Source organism: Talpa europaea (assembly GCF_964194135.1).
Source record: "Talpa europaea genome assembly, chromosome: 4".
Taxonomy (NCBI): Eukaryota; Metazoa; Chordata; class Mammalia; order Eulipotyphla; family Talpidae; genus Talpa; species Talpa europaea.
The window spans coordinates 90054956-90071572 of record NC_140070.1 but is presented as its reverse complement, the minus strand read 5'-3'; the positions used below and the strand labels follow the sequence as shown (position 1 = coordinate 90071572).

General features: G+C 34.1%; 1 protein-coding gene across 2 annotated transcripts in view; it reads right to left on the bottom strand.

Moving 5' to 3' along the window:
• ALCAM (activated leukocyte cell adhesion molecule) overlaps positions 1 to 16617 on the bottom strand; it is a gene marked incomplete at both ends in the record, with an annotated part of 176211 nt that overhangs the window by 1814 nt on the left and 157780 nt on the right. Inside the window, 5 exons of one of the 2 annotated variants that reach the window (XM_084231790.1) lie at positions 9303 to 9420; positions 9702 to 9740; positions 11582 to 11710; positions 14899 to 15036; positions 15146 to 15281. In XM_084231790.1, the coding sequence (XP_084087916.1) occupies positions 9303 to 9420; positions 9702 to 9740; positions 11582 to 11710; positions 14899 to 15036; positions 15146 to 15281 (560 nt within the window). The remainder of the gene's footprint in view (positions 1 to 9302; positions 9421 to 9701; positions 9741 to 11581; positions 11711 to 14898; positions 15037 to 15145; positions 15282 to 16617) is intronic. The other variant, XM_084231791.1, reaches the window with a different exon arrangement.

Here is a 16617-nt window from a genome sequence, read left to right as displayed (position 1 = left end):
ACATATAAATATAGAGAGGCACAGATAATAAATACATATATAACATATATATCACATGTAATATATAACAGATTACTTGAAGTTTACTCTCATTTGCTAATAAATTACTTAACTATTAATTAATGAAGTCTTAGCAACCTCAACAGTAAAATGTAAGGAGGGTGATAGACTAAATCATTTCTAAGGACATTTTTAATAGTTTGAACTTTATATAAATGTATGACTCTCAAATTACTTTTTTGAAGAATATCCATAAGATAAAGCATGCATCACAGAGTACAACTCAATGAATGTTAAAAAACTGAATACATGCATGTAGCTAGTACTGAGCTCAAGAAAGAAAAGTCTCATACCCTGAAGTTCCCCATTACACTCCAGTCATTACAACCTCCTAAAAGTTTATCATAATCTTCAATTCTCACAGAATAGTTTTACCCTTTCTTATAGTTAGCATATAAATGTAATCATACCAAATGTATTCATTTCTGTGTTTCTTTTATTTAAACTCAACCTTATGTTTGTATACACATTTGTGTATAATGTTGCATGAAGTTGCAGGTAGTTTATTCTCATCACTGCAGAGCTTGACATTGGGTGAATAAATCATGATTTTTTAATCTATTTTATTGTCGATAGGCATTCTTGCTCTTTGTTTCTTCTGCGATTTCATTTATAAGTCAGATCTGCTGTATGTGTCCCACAAGTCTCTTATCTGTCATCTGTTTCCCTACTGTGCTTCAATCTGGATATCTTCTATTGATCTGTATTCTAATTTGCCTCTTTGTGCTTTACATGGCCAAGCTGTGAAATTTATGCAGCAAAAACTTCTTTTTTAACTTTATATTATTCAGGTATAAAATGTCAATCTGATTTCAAGACATTTTAAAATACATTTCAATTCTCTTCAATTGAGAAAATTGATAACCCCCTAAAAAAATGGATGAACAAGAAAATGAAACAAATCCAAAGTAAAAATATTAGAAAACAAATAAGTGTTGTCATTACAGAACCTATAGGCAAAGAAGGATAAGGGGATCCCATATGGATAACTTTTCATAAAAGAAGTGTCAATGGCTTCCCTGGTGGCATTGGGGTTAAAGTCTCAGTGCTATCAAGCTATCACCAAGCCACTGCCACATGAATTCCATCCCCAGCCAGGGAGATAACCCACATGGTACAGCAGACCTCTCCTTTCTTGCCCACTGTTCCCCTCAGCTGTGTATTTCAGTGGATGTGCCTGTTCTGCTCCCCACTCTGTCTCTGGTGAATCCTCTCACCACCGGCACCTCTGGCCTACACCCCAGTTCTTGTATGCAGAAAGAAATGAAATAACTCTTAAAAAAAAAGTCAACGACTTAAGTGAAATAGCCATTTTCTCCTTGAAAATCTTACTAAAATGTATATTGAAAGGGAAGCAAACTTACATCTATTAAAAAATAGAAATAACAGTTTTTATTTTAGCTAGTTCTCATAAAGAAAATTCCAGGTTTGGTGGTTTCATTTTTGAATTATAGTAAACACTGAAGGAAGTAAACACTTTCAGAAAAATATATGAGGATGGGACTCTTCAAATCGTTTTATTGAGTCCACATATCCCAAGTGCCAAAATTTGATGAGGATTTTGAAAGAAAGTAAATTATCAAATATTCCTCATGAAAATTATTAATAAAATACTAATAACCTCACTGTTAGCAGTTTTTGAAAAATTTGAAAAATTCAAGACAGGATTGATAGTCAATAACTAATCAATATAATTTATAATTTTATCAGAATAAAGAATATATAAACACCTAGATTATTTATAGAATTAATGTAGATGCTTGTGGTCACACAGTTAGTAAATAGCAAATTCAGGATTCAAACTCCAGTTCCACATGCACGTACCAAGCTACACAGTTACACAAATACACTCGCTGTGAAAGGTACAAAATATAAGTGCATAGTATTGCTGATGGGGAAAGATAGCGTCACTGATTTATGTATATAAGATTACCATGCATTTTATTATTCACTTTTTTTTTAACAGAGAATATGTTCTAACAGTTAAAACCTTTGAAATTAATTTGGATTACTTTTACTTGGCTTTTAGATTGATATGGTAAATATATATACACATATATGTATATATATTTTTATGATACATATATAATATCATATTGAATATGTGTCTTTATAATTTTGGAAAAAAATCAGCAATTTGAAAGAATTTCTGAAGCTAAAAATCCATCTACTTCTGGAAGAGAATAAAACTTATTTAAATCACTCTCTTTAGCTAAATGCTTTTCAATCATTGATTGAAAAAGATAAAAGATAAAAGGTCAAAAAGATAAACACATGCAATTTGCAGCAACATGGATGGTGCTGGAAGGGATCATGCTCAGCGAAATAAGCCAGAAAGAAAAAGAAAAATACCTGATGGTCTCACTCATAGCAGGAATCTAGAAAACTTAAATAAGGGACCAGGAAAATGAATAACTATAAGAAAGTGAAAATCAAAATCAACAAAAAACTATGAACCAGAGACACTTTTTGGGGGGGTGGGAGGAGGGAGGGGAGGGATTGAGGTCAGAATGGGGGGGTTGCAATTGTATGGGGAATATAAAAATAAAATTTATTATTCAAAAAAAAAAGAATGACTGCTTCCATGAAAATGTACATTCTTACAGTATTTGTCTAAAGCTTTCTTCATCAGTGGATTTTTTAAAGTAAGTGTTTAAGTATCACAATAAATGAATGTTGGAAGAAGTCCGACAGGTGGCCATCTAGTTTTACCTGTGAGGGAAACAGGAGAGTTTTGGCCTTGAGGCCAGTGGGCCCGGGATCTCATGTGTTTGTCAAATGACAACTGCCAAGTCTTTGGACAAATCTCTGCTCTGGAGCAAATTTGCTTATTTATAAATCAGAAGAAGACCATGATTCACTCACAGGGCTGATTTTAGGATAAATGTGATTGAAAATAGGGATTCACCAAATTGAATGTAATTATACTGCTGCCGCTGAAGGCCATGTAGTCAATGAAGAAAGTTCAGAAGGGGTTTCAAATCTAGGTTTAAACTCCTCATTCTGTATTATCTCTGTAAGTACAGTGTCTCTTTAAGGGCTGAAGTTGCTTTTAGAAGGTGCATTTCTTTTAGAAGATGCATCAATTTTTTAAATGAGATTATCCTCAATTTTATATACCTGTTTGAGATCTTCAAAGCACATAGGGGAACTAATTTGGTGGTGTCCTATAAGTATTGCTTTATTTTAATACTTCAAAGTTACTAAGAAACTAGATCTTAAATTTTTTCACCATAAAATGAAATTAGAATTAGGTGATTTGATGGCGGTATTAACTAAAACTATGGTGGTAAACATATTGCAAAATATAAATGTATCCAATCAACACAGTAAACACCTTTAACTAATTCAGTATTATATGCCAGTTATGTCTCAACTTAAAAAGAATCATTTAGTAGAGGATGCAGAAATTTGAAAAAGTGAAGAGGCAGGCATGACCAATACATCAAAATCTTGGGAGTTATCATTTGAAAAGCTGAATAAAATATTTTAATAGTAATGCATATTTGGAAAACAAAAACAATACCCATTGAAAATAATTCACAGGTAAAGAGGTAAAAAGATTTTAGGATTTTTCAAAAGCAGGCATGAAAACTCTCAGAGGCAGCATGAGGAACCATTGATACTTCCTAATTAGAGGGGTGTTTTCTGTGATTTCTAATTTATTTATTTTTAATTAATTAATTATTAGCTGAGGTAACATTGGTGTATCCCCCTCAGGTATTAGCACCATAGCGCATCCACATCACAGACTATTGGGTCTCCCTCCCTTCCTGTCTCAGTTCTATAGTCAGCTATCAAGGGTCAGTTTTTCAGGTTGTCTTTACCAGACTATTAATTTAGTTCCTGTGATATTAGTGACCACCCAGTGTTTAGCTTTCTCCTTCTGATTTAATTCACTTAGCATTATCCTTTCAAGCTCATCCATATTGCTGCAAATGGCATGAGTTTATCTTTTTTGTGTGATTTCTAATTTACAGTATGCCTGAGCCATACCACAGAAGGGCACTAGGACTATGGGTACTTAAGACATGGATACTGGTAATATGAATTACCACACTGGAATTTGCCAGGCTGGAATTTCAGCAAACATTCTATTGATACTTGTGTGGGTAATTATAGTCACACCCAAGAATTAGTTACTTTTTCCTTTTCTTGGTCACAACTGTCAACAAGGTGAGTCTCCAAGAGGGCCAAGCTTAATATAGAGCTGGAGGAGAGGGGGGTCTCTAATTCCTGCATCTGAGAGGAAAGTTGACAACAATTTCTGGTTTAAAGAAGGAAATGAGAAAGTCTTAGTACAAACTTAAATTTTATATCCTTATAATTTTTAATACTCTCCAAAGAAATTCTCTACTAAAATAGGGAATCCTTATGTCTTCAGTAAAAAATATAAAATGGCCTTTCCATCTAGGTCAATAGTAAATACAGACACCATCCATTACGAAGACTGGGAGATGGAAATGAATGTAACAATACTAATAAGCATGAAAACAGAACACCACTTGCAAGCACGCCACATCATGGTTCGAGGTACATCTTAAAGGTGGGTAAAGTGGAGAGAGCACACAGTCTGACCCTTGGTGGGTACTCAGGGAATATGACTTCCTTTTGCTTCTAAAAAGATCGTTAAAATAAATACTTTAAATTAAAATAATTAAATTCATATATATCAACAGAAGAGAGTTAACAAATTTGAAAACCTATTTTGATGCAAGTCCTGTCCTCTGGTTATGTTTCAGGTCACAAGTGGTAGGAGAAGAAGGAGTCATGGATGGCCAATGTCCTTTTGCTTGACTGGATAAGACACCAGCATTTCCATATGATCTTATCTCCGCTCTAGACCACTCTATTATCTATGTTTGATAGAACATGGGGCATTTTCTTTTCTCCCTGCTCCTGGCTATTGTTGAGGTCATGGGTGAGGAAACAGAAAGAAGCTAGAGGTTGGGTAAACCCCACATGTGATACAAAAGGAGAGACCTCAACCGTCTGCAATTTGGAGCACACACTTCCACTATATTAAATGCCAGCAGACAGGCAAAATCAGAGATGAAATTTTAATTCCTCAGAAGTCCTAGTGAGGCAACAAAATATACTGAAAAGTGTATGAGATTGGAATAAGATTCTACTTGTCTTATCTTGTGCAGTTTAATCTCACTGAAACTTAGGTACTAAGAAATAGAGTTAATTCCAGTTACCTCATTAAATTGAGAATTTCATTAAAAGAACAGAAAAAGAAAAAGAAAAAAGAAGAAGAATAGATCCTGATGAAGTGATACATGAGCAAAGTCATTACAAATGTGCTCGAAATGGTCCTCTAATACATTCTTTTCAATTTATTCAGTAGGGAGTCAATCTTCCCTCATGGAAACATATATTTGATTTTAGAGTGAGTACTGATTAGAAATAGAATTCAGTTAAAATCAAATTTCTTGAAAATTCTACGCCATCTCTCAAGAGATACTAATGTGAAGGAATTTAGAAATGCCTAATATAAATAACATTATTTTTTGAGACTTCAATGTTAGATGCAAGTTCTCTTTAGTCCTAGCAATTTAAACTGTTTCTGTTTTATTCTGAGACAGAAGAACAGTATAGTATTATATAAGTAGAGTTGACAAAAAATACTTGTGATTTTTAAATTTCCAGATTGCCTATATATTACATAATAGTTTTCATGAAAATATTCATGAGTTCCACAGTTGTGAGATAAAATCTGCTGATAACTTTCCAAGATTCACACAATGTGTATTTTGAGATTACGAATGTCTGTGGCTAAAGCTTACACCCAGTTTAGTGATAAGAAATATGGTGGGCAGGGGTCTCTTAAATGCAACTAAAAGAAATTATAGTTTTAATAAGCTTCTGAATAAGTTTGTGGCTACATCATACATTTTTTCCTTTATCTTTGGCTCTTTTAATTTTTTATTAGCTCTTATGCTGCTATATGGACAGGATCTGGAACCGAAACAGTACCATTTGATTTCCTACAGTATTAGAAAAACAATGTACAGAGACAGGATGGAGATAAATGAAATAACTAATAATAAATAACCATTGAGTTATCTCTAGTTCTTTAATGTTCTCCTACCTGCTAAACAATTAGACATTGAGAAGACTGAGTCAATTGATGTCTTTTGTTTGGCTCTGTCATTATAGAAATCCATTATCATCATACACAAATCTCTCATAAAAAGAAAATTCCAGTTAGCTGTTATACGAATCACAGCAGCAGAGGAGTCATGAATCCTTACTCTGGAATGAATATACATATCATGGTGCCAAGCCAACTGCTAAGGATTTCCTGCTGTGGTTCTCTATATTTAAAATAAATATAAAAATATGTAGTTCATATTACTGGAATGGGGAGTTCTCACTAGTTGAGTAACCACTAGGCATGTTAGCAAATGTGCTCTAAAACTCTACTTGGGCATGAAAGATTTTCTTACACTCCTCTCCAAAGAATTTTTAAATTGCTAATGAAGAGCACTCTACCTCACTATTGCTCAAACTTCACTACTTTGCTAGCTGAGGCTTTTAAATAGAATGATTCAAATTCAATTGTTATTCAAAGTTGGTTGCAATAATGGATAGTCACTAAGATTTTTGATGGTATTATTTTGCAGTATGGTAAATACAGGATTATATTTCTTTAGGTAGAAGGGAAAAGTGTAGTTCATATATTTATTAAAATCACTCATATTCACATAAAATGGTAATAGATTAGCTAAAAATGGAAATGAAGCCATTATATTGATTTGTAAAACTGAAGGAATTGTCTAGAAGATATGAGATCCAAAAATGCCCTAAACAAATATAAATTTGAAAGCACCGATTATGAATTTGCACTTACTCTGGACAAAGGGGTTAACAGCAACACATTTTTCAAAAATGCTGACTAATCTCAGAGGATACTAGCTAGGAATAACGAAGCAGGAATGCAAAGTACTTAGTACATTCAAAGAGTTCCACTAATTCTTAATAAAAACACCTTGATGCTTAGGATGAGAAGCATTATTACTTTGCTTATCAATAATATTAACTCGAGCAAAGTGGGTACACTTTTTCCATTAAATAGCAGTTTTTTAGGCAAATGTTCAAGTCAGATGATAAAACTTGCACTTAATTTAATGAGGCACTTTAAAGGAAATGCATGAAGTCTTAACTCTTAACCTAAAGACACTATGAAGTCAAGTGTTCGCTATTTATTTATCCTTGATTTTAATTTTGGGTCACCACATGGTAATAATTAATGAAATAACAAAAAAAAAATTCCTATTCATAAAGGAACCAAAAAGTCTGATGAGATGCTGGCAATTAGGGTAGGATGCCTAAGCATGTTGGGAGCGCTCCAAGGATTTAATGCTTATTTGATCATAATACAGAGAACTGCCATCTATTTTTCACCTTAATTCTAGGGAAATCTTATTTTCATTATTTAAAAAAATTAAATTACTGTGCAGTGTACCATAAATCTTTAGTAAATAAAGTGAAAATACCCTTGAGCCCAAGCTGTTAGATTTGCAAATATCTTATTGTGTATTGTGAGGAAGGCTTAGATTTTGATGATCAGGAAACGTACATAGAAGGAGAAGCTTATATAGAAGAGAATTTCTATAAGGTAGATAGATAGTGCCTCTTAGGAATTAACTGCATTTTTCTGTTACTTACATGGTATATCGTTAGCCTTTCAAATTTTCCATGGGAACCACAGACACAAACCCACATGAATTCTTTCTAGGTAAAATATTCATTGAGAAAAATAATATATTTGTTGCCAGGTGATAGTGGGGACTGCTCAAGATTGAGGGGTGTAGCAACCAAGATCAGAAGTGATTGCGCCCTGATGTGAGAACAGACAAGTATATCAACCGCAGCACACAAAAGGGACACGCTTCTGCCTTATGTCACCAAAAGAAAGGAAAAGTAAGGCATAGACAAAGTAAGACCTAGAGATTAAGCGCAAAGATTCTGAAATATCACTACCTTCAATCAAATACAATTCTGTCCCTTAGAAACTACGCAACCCTACTCGACTCATTTAGTCATCCTCTGTCTTACTTTTTTCAAATGCAAAGCAAAAACAACAGTATCTACTTCCGAGATGGGTTATGAGAACAAAACCAGAGCTCAATACATGTACATGTTATGTGACTTAAAATTTTCTGAACTACTGACACCTACTGATGCTTCTCGATTCTCATATTGCTTCACTAAAATTGCTATTTTTACAAAGCAAGATTGTGGATACTCACTGACTCTGCTTTTTCTTTTGATTTTCCTTTAGGTTAAGTTACCTGAGTTATTAGAAGGGATTGCATTAGCCATCAAGACAATATTAAGTTAAGTCCAAAGTTTCCCCTAGCTATAAATACCCCTTGCCAAAATCAATTTCCTTTTATAGAAGTTTTAAAACCCATTTTTAAAACCACAAGCATACCACATAATAACCAATGAATTTTTTTTTTAAAAATGCAATTGTTAAAAGCCTGTGCCCAATCATAGTTGACTGGGGTTATGAGGAGTACTAGTCACGTGTGTGTATCTTAAGGATCTTCATAGCGATGAATATGTTCATCACATATTCATTATAAACTATTGTTAGGTGATTTGTAAGTTTGATACTATCGATATCATTTTATGAATTTGCAAGTTTTATCTAAACACCACCTGAATAACCTTTTAAAGTAGTCTTGATACTTTAATCATTTTTTTCTTAATTTAAGACAAGATAATAATGAAATAGTCTCTCAATTAGCTCATTATTTGGAGCATCATGTCCTGACTAGACTAGAGGAGCAGTGACAAGATAATTCAGCAGCTTCATTGCTGGCCAGACCTGTTCCTGCAGGGACACCTGGCCATCCCTGCAGGATGCACTAGCTCCCAATAATTATTCTCTACCAACCTTTCCCAAATACTTTAGAGTAGTTGAACTTCAGGCAGTATGTGCTTTTTAAAAATCCACCAAGGAATTAAGATATCAAACAATTAAATTCAGATTAGTGAGTGAAGGAAAAAAAGGGGGACCTGTGAAATCATACCCCAGGCCATGTCTCTGTAACATGTTGGAAACATAGTCACTATGAGTTGAAAGCAAAACCTCTGAGGCCTGATTTGCAGCATATGTCTTTCCTGTTACAGGAAGCACATGCGCAGATGGAGAGAGAGCATAATTAGCACATTGTATTTTCTCCCAGTGAAAGTCAATGAGCAATGATCTTTTTGCCACAACTTACTTTGATTTCTTCATGTACAGCCAGTAAACCACGCCAGCAACAAGGGCAGCAAGGAGGAGACCAACTACGATTCCCACAATTAGTTTTGCCTGGTCATTCACCTTTTCTCTGTTTTCATCTACAACAGAGAAGAAAAGCCCATGCAATTACAGACAATGCCAAGGATTTTTAAAAAAAGGTCAATCTAGCTATTTCATATTAAGAATGATGAACGCTCACTACAATAAGTAACATGCAAATTTGTGATTTTTAAAGGATAAAATTTTAGCATTCTTATTCTTTTGTCTCATTTGCTACTTTAATTCAAATTGTGGCAGCTAAGAAAATTACTTATACAATGACACTTCATAAATCTTGAGCTGAGAGTCAAGGAAGAAGAGTCGGCAGCATAGTACCTACCACTTATCTCGTCTGCCTCATCGTGTTCTGGAATACTTACTGAAATGAAAAATGTTAATACGAAATTAAAAACAAAATTTGTTGATATATGAAAGTCACCTTTACCATTATAGTATGAGGTAATAATACTCAAAGATAAAATGTCTATTCTACAGCTAAGGGTAAAAAAATTACACTTAATAGTGTGTGAACTTCTCTACAAAGAAATTAATCTTGCATTAAGAAAAGGAGGACAGTTAAAACTACAAAAATAATAATCTACCATAGAAAATTTCACAACTGACAAGCTAGAGTGTGAATCTGAAATTCATATTAATATCTCCACTATTTACTACCTTTTAATGGGGCTTCTTATTTCGAGAGAAACAAATTGCCACTTATGAAATCAACAATTCAGTGTTTCTCCCCTTCTGTCTCCCAACAGGACAATTCATTTTTGCCCTCTAGTGTCAGAGACTTAGCACTAGAGTGTTTTCAGAGTGGTGGGGGTAGGACAAGGATGTCACAGATGCTAAGAGTGTTGTGGTGTTTGCAAAAGCCCTCCAAATGACTCTGACAACTCCATTCTTGGCTTACTTGTAAGAATTTTGACTGTGGTGGGTTATCTAATATTAAGCTACATAAATATTTTTCTATGTGCACAGGCCTACATCAGCACTTACGGTGATGTCTGCTAAAATGCAGATTCCCAGACTGCTCTTCACACACACTAAATTAGAATCTCGGTAGGTGCTTATTGAATTTGAAACAGACTGTAGTAAATGTTGATCAAGTCACGACAAGGTCTAGAAAACCGCTATTCAATGGGTTAGAATAAGAAGACGGAGACTTGTGTTCAGGAAGAAAGGATAAGTTCTCTTTCTAGGTAGCACAAATCAATATTCACTGAATTGATTTCTGAGAAGTCAATGCTCCTATTTTAGGATTAAATTTGTTTGGTTCTTCTCTTCAGTCAATCCATCAGGCTTTTATATACCATTCATAATCTGTGAAGGACCATTATCTTTAGACAATTATCTTCTCCAAGCTCCAGCCAATTCCTAGCTAGTATGTCCCTTTCTTGCTAATGTCACATACAGGATTCCAACTGACTGAAGAATATAAGTTTGGATGGTCAGCAGTATCCTGTCCAGACTGAGCCTCATTCACCCTAATTTAAGGTTGACAAAGTGACAATTACAGAATTGAAGATGATGGCTAACATCAAATTAAATTGTTTTCAGAAGAAGTTGCCAATGTATTTATGCATTACCTTGATTTCAGCATTGACAGATTTTTCACTTTTTCTGAAATAATCACACTGATCTGATTTTAAGCTATGATTTAAGTAATAATATTCAAAAGCAGAACTTTTTGAAACTAGATTTTCATGAATGGTAATATCAGGTTTGCTACCAGTTTGCTGAATGACCTTAAACATGTGGCATTCCTCTACCAAATAAGGGTAGGGTAAATACCACAAAGAATTGGATAGCAAAAGGTTAGCTTAAAGGGGATAAAAAGCTTAACAAATTTAAAACTGTTACAAAAATGATTGAAAATAATCTTTGTATTATCTCTTTATTTCTACTCTGAACACAAACTTTGGATTAAGAGAAACTCAATTATTATCCTATGTTGCTCTTGGGAAATATTCCTGTTCAAGATAAGGTCTCTGGCCCATAAAATGTGAAATGATTTAACTGTCAAGACAAGGATAGTACAAGAATGAAAACCAGGGGGAAAAAAAAAAGAACCTTGTGATGATGATAACAAATGCAAAATAAAGAAATAAAACTTACCATAATGCAGTACAGGAAGATGGAATTGAAGATTTTTAAACTAATGAAGAATAACTTCAAATTTTCTTACTTTTTTAATGCCAGAAATGAAATACTCACTAGCAGATACATTCAAGGAGTTTACTGTTTTCTCCAGCTGGTTTTCTGCTGTGCAAGTTAATGTAACATTCTCTTCTGGGGAAATGATAATTTTACTATAATACCTGCCATTGATATAGGGAGATTCCTCTGTCTAGAAAGAAAAAAAAAAAAAGATGGAGTTAGAAGTGGAAGTAGTTTAAAAACCACGGGAAAGTGTATTGAGTGAAATAGGATAGGTGTGGTGCTCTGTAGTGCCATCTAGTGTTCAAGGGTATATATACGACCATAGGTAAAAACCAATTCAGACGTTTATCTATCTACATCAAGGAGTGAAAAGGGTAAGTGAATTCATAATCAGATTTGTTTATGCTTCTATGATAAATTTAATAATTAAATTAATTATACTCTTATTTTCAATATAGTCTCGGTGAATAATTTGGTATACTAGCACTTGTTTCAAAATAATTAACTATGACTATCTAATCACCAATTTTCCTGCAATAAAATCACCAACTTTTCCTCAATAAACTTATGAACTTAGTTGTTATTTGTAAATCAGGTCAGTGTTCCTCCCTACTGGAGTTAATTCCTTTACCTTAAACCATTACATCTAAATACATGTATGTATGATTTGCTCATGGGAAAAAAATTTTTTTTGTGAATTTTCCTAAGCTAAGTAGAGAGGATCGGTTCTTTTCCAGTGACTGATAAAGGCATTTGGGTTTTGTGGGGTGTTAACAGGAAAATCATTGCATTTAATTTCTCTAAACCAATTCACCTTACTCCCAACTCCTAAATCTGACAAGACTAAAGTGAATATGTAATTGAGCTCCGTCTCGTCACATTAGACATACCATGTCCTATATATTGTTTGCTATTTTCTCTTTCCTCAACTACCTTGCAAGGGCCTTAGGGACAACCAGCTAATCTCACACTTAGTAATATTATCTAATCCCTGAGATAGGGGTGGGGCAGAGGTATCAGTTATTGTAAAATAATAGATTCACCAGTGATTGAGGAGGGAACAAATAAAAGATTATGGATAGGCCAGCACAAACTTAGAACAAGAAAAATAACTTATCACCTAGTGGGGCAAAATCAATCCTTCTCCTTGACAATGAAAAATAGCATTATTATTTTTATCCTCACAGTAAATTCACCTGCTATTTTTCTACTCCTATTAGTATTTTCATATGACTGCCTCACTGAGTCTATGTTTTTGTTACTTTTGTCTCTACAAAATGTATTTGCTCATTGCTGGGATGGCCTTTTAAATCTTTATAACTTTTCATTCATCAAATATTTATGTTTGTATGTGTGTTTTTCCTCTTTTCTATGATTTTATTACCAGTACCTAGAGTTATTTTTTAATATCTTGGTATATTTTAATATAATTATGTTTTTTTCTGAATTTCTTATATAATGGAAAGTTAGTATGTTCATTTAGAATTTTGAATTTTCGTACTGTCTTTATTTTAGGCTTGTACTTACTGTCTTTTTCCTACTTACTGTCTTTAAGTTTCACGTATACAGCCTTATATTTTGACATCTTTTTATTTATATTATGATCACCACCAAGAGATGAGTTTCCATTAAAGGTTCTATTTTTTTTCCCATGTAATTATTACTGACATGAACTAGAGAGCATAAAGAACAGAGTAAATGGTGGTGGGAGAACTATAGGTTCTACACCTGAAGGGAGAAATAAAATACTGTATGAAAATTAACAATGATATAAGAAAATAAGTAAGTTTTTAATAAAAAAGACCCCCTCAAAAAAAAGCATAGAAAAGAAAGTCATTTCTGATGCCAAAAATTAGATATGACATTGTCATTAATTTAGGTGGTTCAGGTCATGATTCTGAATAAAGAAAACTTCATTTCCCTAGAGTCAAAGTGTCCACAGCCTCTTTCTCTCCTCTCATGCTCTCTGAACTGTGTGTACCCATCATACCTAACCAAATGCTTCAAGTGTGCCCAGTCCTTTGAGGACTTTTCATACTTGCAGCTATGCAAATAGATATGCATCATCCAGCAGTCAAAGAGACAAGTTTACTAAACACTGATAAACTAGAACAATGACCTAACCTCTCTGGATAAAGAGTGGAAATTTTAAGTTAAAACTAAGTTGCAACTCTGCTTTATGCATGCCTTCTCAGATTTTAACTGGGTTCAAAGCTGGGAAGGCAGCACAGAAGATTCAAATAATCCTTGGCACCTCTGGTGTTCCTGAGGAGGTTGTGTTTTGTTTTATATTTTTTTAAACTGTTCCACTGAGACGAGAATTATGCAGACTGTTGTGGAGAAGTTGGAATTAACAAATACGTCAGTAACTCAAGCAGTCTGGCCATTTGATGGATTTACAGCTCTGAACCCCTCGTGATTGGCCAGATTTTAATCTTATTTTTTTCTTTTTATGTCAAAGAGAAAATTATTGATGTTGTTCATAAGCTCTTCACTCTTTTTTTTTTTTTTAAAGATTTATTTATTTATTTATACAAGAACCGGGATACAGGCCAGATGCGCGGGAGGGTGAGAGGATTCACCAGAGACAGGCGGGGAGCAAAACAGGCAGACTGACGAAATACACTGCTGAGGGGAGCAGTGGGCGAGACAGAAGAGGTCTGCCGCACCATTTGGGACCCTCGCCAGCCGGCTAGGATCAAACCAGCACTGCAAAGGCTGCGGACAGCTTCACAGCGCTGCGCTCAACCACCTGTGCCACCAGGGGAGGCCCAGCTCTTCACTCTTTACTATTACTAAAGTGTCTTGACAAAGGTGTAAATATTAAGGTTTGATTTATGTCTACTTTTGTTCAGAAGGAAACATCTTGGACAGTATGTAAGTTGGCTTTGTTTTGGCTCTAGCCCTGGCATATGCAAATCAGACCATATGTTCGCAAACAGTGACCATGTTCTTCATCATTCCCCAGGGCCCAGTTTTAAGAAGAAATATCCCTTATGTGCATTTTTAAGCAAAGTAATGGTGGCCACTTATACTCAGATGTGTAAATTTATGAGGCAGAAAAGCATATACCTTAATGTTTTAATCACCCAAGTTCCAGGAATTAATGACCACAGAACAGCACCCAATTTATATTCTTTTAAAAGCAGATACTGACCCCAAGATAATGATTCTTCCATTCTCTATGGCCCTGGGATTTTAGATTTCTCTTTGAGTCATTTTCTTTCTTTGAGATAAATAAAGAGTTAGAAAAGGCTTCCCTTGAGAATATACCACAAATTTCATGTCGGTAACAAGCTTGCCTACAGTTTAGGTACCTAAATAAAACCCCGCATTGGGCCAAATGCAGAATATAACAAGAAGACAAATACTTGCTTGGTTTATGACGCTTCCGCTGCCAGTAATCGTCCACTGTATAGCTGGCTTTGGAAAACCTTCCACATGACAGATTATTGTTTTAGATAGTCCACTGGGATCAGTTTTCTTTGTCATTTTGATTTGAGGTTTTCCTAAAATATCATTACAATTAAACTAAGATGTTGAACTGAGCTCATAAAAGAAAGCAGATAACAAATTCTCAAAGAAAAATGTCAGTTTGGTGCTTAAGTATTTTGTTACCTTCTACAATGAGAGTCAAAGACTCTCTTTTCTTTAGTCCTTCAACTTCCTGCAGAGCAGTTTCACAGACATAATTTCCAGCATCCTGATAATGAAGACTAGAAAATGATGGGCTAGATCGAAGCCTGATGTTATCCTGATTAAATAAAAAGTTAATTACTTCACATGGCACAATTATAACTCTCAATGTATTTATTAGATAATAATTAGGCCTAAAATTATTCTGATGGGTTGAATGAAAATGGAAGCTTCTTTTTCCCCCTTAATTTCAGATTATTTCAAAAATAGATTTTGTTTTCCTTTGTAGTTTTAGAGTTAGACGTGTTAGAGTTTTATTTCAGACTTTCCCATTTATATCTTGGAACAAGTTCATAAACTTCTGATACTCAGTTTCCTTATTGTGCAATGGGATAATACTCTTACCATATTGAACTTTATGGAGTCTTAATTATATAAATAATATAATATGTTTTCATTAAGGAAGGCTCTCAATGGATAGTAACTATGCCTTGTAGTAGTTACTACTAGAGTTGACTTACATAAGAGACTTGTTTTGTGTAGTCAATGATGTATAAAAATGCCTGAAAGCTCTTTTATAGGATACCATTATCAAGACAGGGGATCCATTACAGAACCATGGCAATTTTATGACCAAAACACTTTTTAAGAAACCCTTGATAATAGATTAATATCTTAATTTGAATGAGCAAAGGAAATGCAACATTTAATTAACTAACCAATGGACTGATTAGCACTATTGACAATGGGTAATCAATTAACAAGTGACTACAGTTGACATAGAAAGTAAACGTAGCCAAGCAAATGTTCTATCTCTAGTACTATAATAAAACACACTCTGAGTATTCCTAAACCTACTGAGTAGTCCAACTGCCTGGAAGTTTTCTAGTCCTTTGACCATCAAGAACTACAAATGCATCATGTCAAATATACAGTCAATGGAATGACACTTTAATCATCTGAATGAACAAGAAGTTGTTAGAAGTAAAATTAAAAAATTTAGTTTTAAGAGTAAAAGAGCAAGTAACAAAGATCTAGTGTTGAAAGTAACCTAAAACAAAGGTATATTCATCACCAAAAAATCCAACAATATATTTCTCAACTGTTTTTAATAAAGATAATTCTTGCCAACAGAACCCCATTTTTCGAATAGTTTATGTTTTCTGTCAACACTTCACTGGTTAAGTGCTCCTGTTACATGCCATATTCTGGTCATCAGTGCACTGGGTATTCAGAAATACTGGCCAAATATTTGAGTTGGAGGGACCATAGTTACAACCTTTTCCTTTGGTGCACCTTGTCCCAAATCACCAATTACCAATCACACATTTTTACACTACAAAGGTACCCATGATTGTAATGCCAGGTAATAGTTTCTATTTCACACAATTATAAGAATAAGCACTCTCGGGAAATTCTTACTCAGGAAATACTAAGCTCCTAGTTCCTTCCAA